This window comes from Limulus polyphemus, unplaced genomic scaffold (assembly GCF_000517525.1).
Source record: "Limulus polyphemus unplaced genomic scaffold, Limulus_polyphemus-2.1.2 Scaffold513, whole genome shotgun sequence".
Taxonomy (NCBI): domain Eukaryota; kingdom Metazoa; phylum Arthropoda; class Merostomata; order Xiphosura; family Limulidae; genus Limulus; species Limulus polyphemus.
The window spans coordinates 414924-417569 of record NW_013666123.1 but is presented as its reverse complement, the minus strand read 5'-3'; the positions used below and the strand labels follow the sequence as shown (position 1 = coordinate 417569).

Below are 2646 nucleotides of genomic sequence, written 5' to 3'. Positions count from 1 at the left end.
CATGGACAAATCTTTATTCTATTTCATTAAAAATACTTCACTAAGAAATATGATTTTTTGTATGTGAAAGACTTGTTATATTAACTGAAAGACTGTCAAATTTTGTGATGATATACACTATATTGAAAGTTCGAAGCATTAAATATATAAAGACTAAACGAGTACAACAGATCACGTGACTCGGTCAAATTGTCCCACCCCATAGTGAGAGGGTTCAAGTAAATCCATATCATTCTTTAATACTTATTTTTAGAAACATGGAAAAAAGTATGAGAAGCCAAGATAGTTTCTATTCCCATTAAATAAAGTATCCCTCTAGTTCAAACGTTTCGGATACTGTCAGCCTTACTCTTGGCTGATACAAATTTTAATATAAGAATATACTGTTGAAAGCTATATTTTCAATGTTTTAACTAAGATGGTAGGCAGAGGGCGTATGACGTTCAGATCAAACAAGTTCATAAAAGTAGTCCTAGAATACTTGGAAAGTTCATGATGATTTTGACTCAAGAATCTTGTAACTTCAATAATAATCAGACGTGGGTACAACAGTGAATGAGAAGTTATTTAAGTTTGTTCAGAGTCCAGTAAAGCATTTAACTTTAATAAGTTAGTGAAGTATTCGATGTGTGAATATTTAGTACTAATAGTAATAGTTGTTGACCGAGAGAAGAATGGTCGAGTAAATTTATTCAGTAACTGAGTAAGCATTAGTGCTTGTGTAAGCTAATCAGTAATTAGTAAGCATTTATTGTAAACCAAGGAAATTTCTCTTAAACGTTATTAGTGTATTATACCTACAGTAGTTTCAGACTTTATGTCAAAAACATTTATCTTTGAAGTTAGGCTTTCAACTTGCGTGAAAGTGGATGTAGCTTGTACTTTGTAGCACTTTATTGAAGAAATAAACTAATTCCTTATCTTTTCGTGGACTGTACTTCGCGTTACTTTCGCTAAATAATCTAAAAGCTCCCGCCCAACCATAGAACACGTTACAATAATAAAACGTTGATTATTAAGTTTACTGCAGCGTCTAATTGGTGTATCGTACAACTGTGAATGATTACTGTTTCACTTTCACTGTTTCAATTCTTTCTTCCACTTAGCCCAATTTTATGACTGAAAAGAAATCAGAGCCACTAGAAAAACAAAAGTACTATTATGATCACGTGAAATTTATACATTGTTCTCTGAAAAGGTCCCACGCTCGCTCGCGTTTCTGGTTCACCGTACCCGTGCACGTGGCCAATCAGTGCAAATTTTGCGCCTAAAGTTGTTAGTTATGGTTGAGGCAAACTGGGGGTAGAGGTAGGTAGGGGGGGGGGAGGTCCACTGTCAGAAGGCTTTTTATCAAAGATCAGAAAAGGAACGGTGTTGCACAAGTCTGCTCGTGCAGAGAACTTCCGTTATTCGTGTGTTCAGCAGTCGTTTCATTTCACAACCGGCAGTCACTTGCCACATGATGAAGAGGGATTTAAGTGACGTGGACTCCGACTCTGACGATATCTTTGCTGTGGTTGACACCAAAGGGTATATTTCGATTTTGTTTTACATGGCATTTTAAACATTCCCAGCTGTAATCTAAAATCAACAGCAGAGAAATATACAGATGTTGAAAGTCAACACTCGCTGTTCATTGGACTGTATCATTAGATAAGTTTTAAGTATCATAATATAGATACACATCCAACGATAATTCCCTGTCAGTGATGTCCATAGGTGTAGAAAAATAACCAAGTTAATCCTTTGTTCTTTCTTCTACGTAGGAGTCCAAGCCAGAGTAATGATGAGTACCAGCTTCTTAATCGCAAAAAAAGGCGAGGAGTAAGTGAGTTTTATCTTTTTATTCCTTCATAATTGAATTAGATCCATCGGACACAAGACTTTGTAAGTAGAGAGTCTTATAGCATAGAAAAAATCAGCAAGCAAACACGTTAATTATTTTTAGCAACTTTTTTATTGATTTTTTTACCATGTTTAGAATATGGGAAGAAACAAAGGAACGTAAGATTGTAGGTCTCTATCATATTTCCAAACCTCTGACTTCAAATTCGTGTTTTTTTTCTTGACAACTCGCCTAAACTTGAAAACTGTTAAAGAATTCCTGTCGATTACTTACGAACAACTGAAAATAATAGAATTTACATTTTGTACAACATATCTCCGTCAAACTACCAAAACATATAAATAGAGCTAAATTTTAAGTAACCTGCATTTATTTTATCACTCGATGAGAATCGAAAAGGTACATTGTTTGTTCTAAGTACTTACTGTACAGCTTGTTGTTCTAAGTATTTACTGTACAGCTTGTTGTTCTAAGTACTTACTGTACAGTTTGTCGTTCTGTTCAGTTTTCGACTAGATTCATTCCGTTTTAATTTTTTTTATACACTTGCTGAATTAGGGATCAGTTTTTTTATATACACTTGCTGAATTAGGGATCAGTTTTTTCATACACTTGCTGAATTAGGGATCAGTTTTTTCATACACTTGCTGAATTAGGGATCAGTTTTTTTATATACACTTGCTGAATTAGGGATCAGTTTTTTTATATACACTTGCTGAATTAGGGATCAGTTTTTTATACACTTGCTGAATTAGGGACCAGTTTTTTCATTACACTTGCTTAATTAGGGACCAGTTTTT

The 2646-nt window shown here is 34.3% G+C and overlaps 1 protein-coding gene across 1 annotated transcript in view; it reads left to right on the top strand.

Annotated features, from left to right (window-relative positions):
• Positions 1–1383: 1383 nt before the first annotated feature.
• Positions 1384–2646, top strand: part of LOC111085625 (hairy/enhancer-of-split related with YRPW motif protein-like) — a 13594-nt gene continuing 12331 nt past the window's right edge. The window contains exons 1-2 of the mRNA XM_022385110.1: positions 1384–1530; positions 1767–1824. Coding sequence (XP_022240818.1) covers positions 1460–1530; positions 1767–1824 — 129 coding nt within the window. The 5' untranslated portion in view covers positions 1384–1459. The remainder of the gene's footprint in view (positions 1531–1766; positions 1825–2646) is intronic.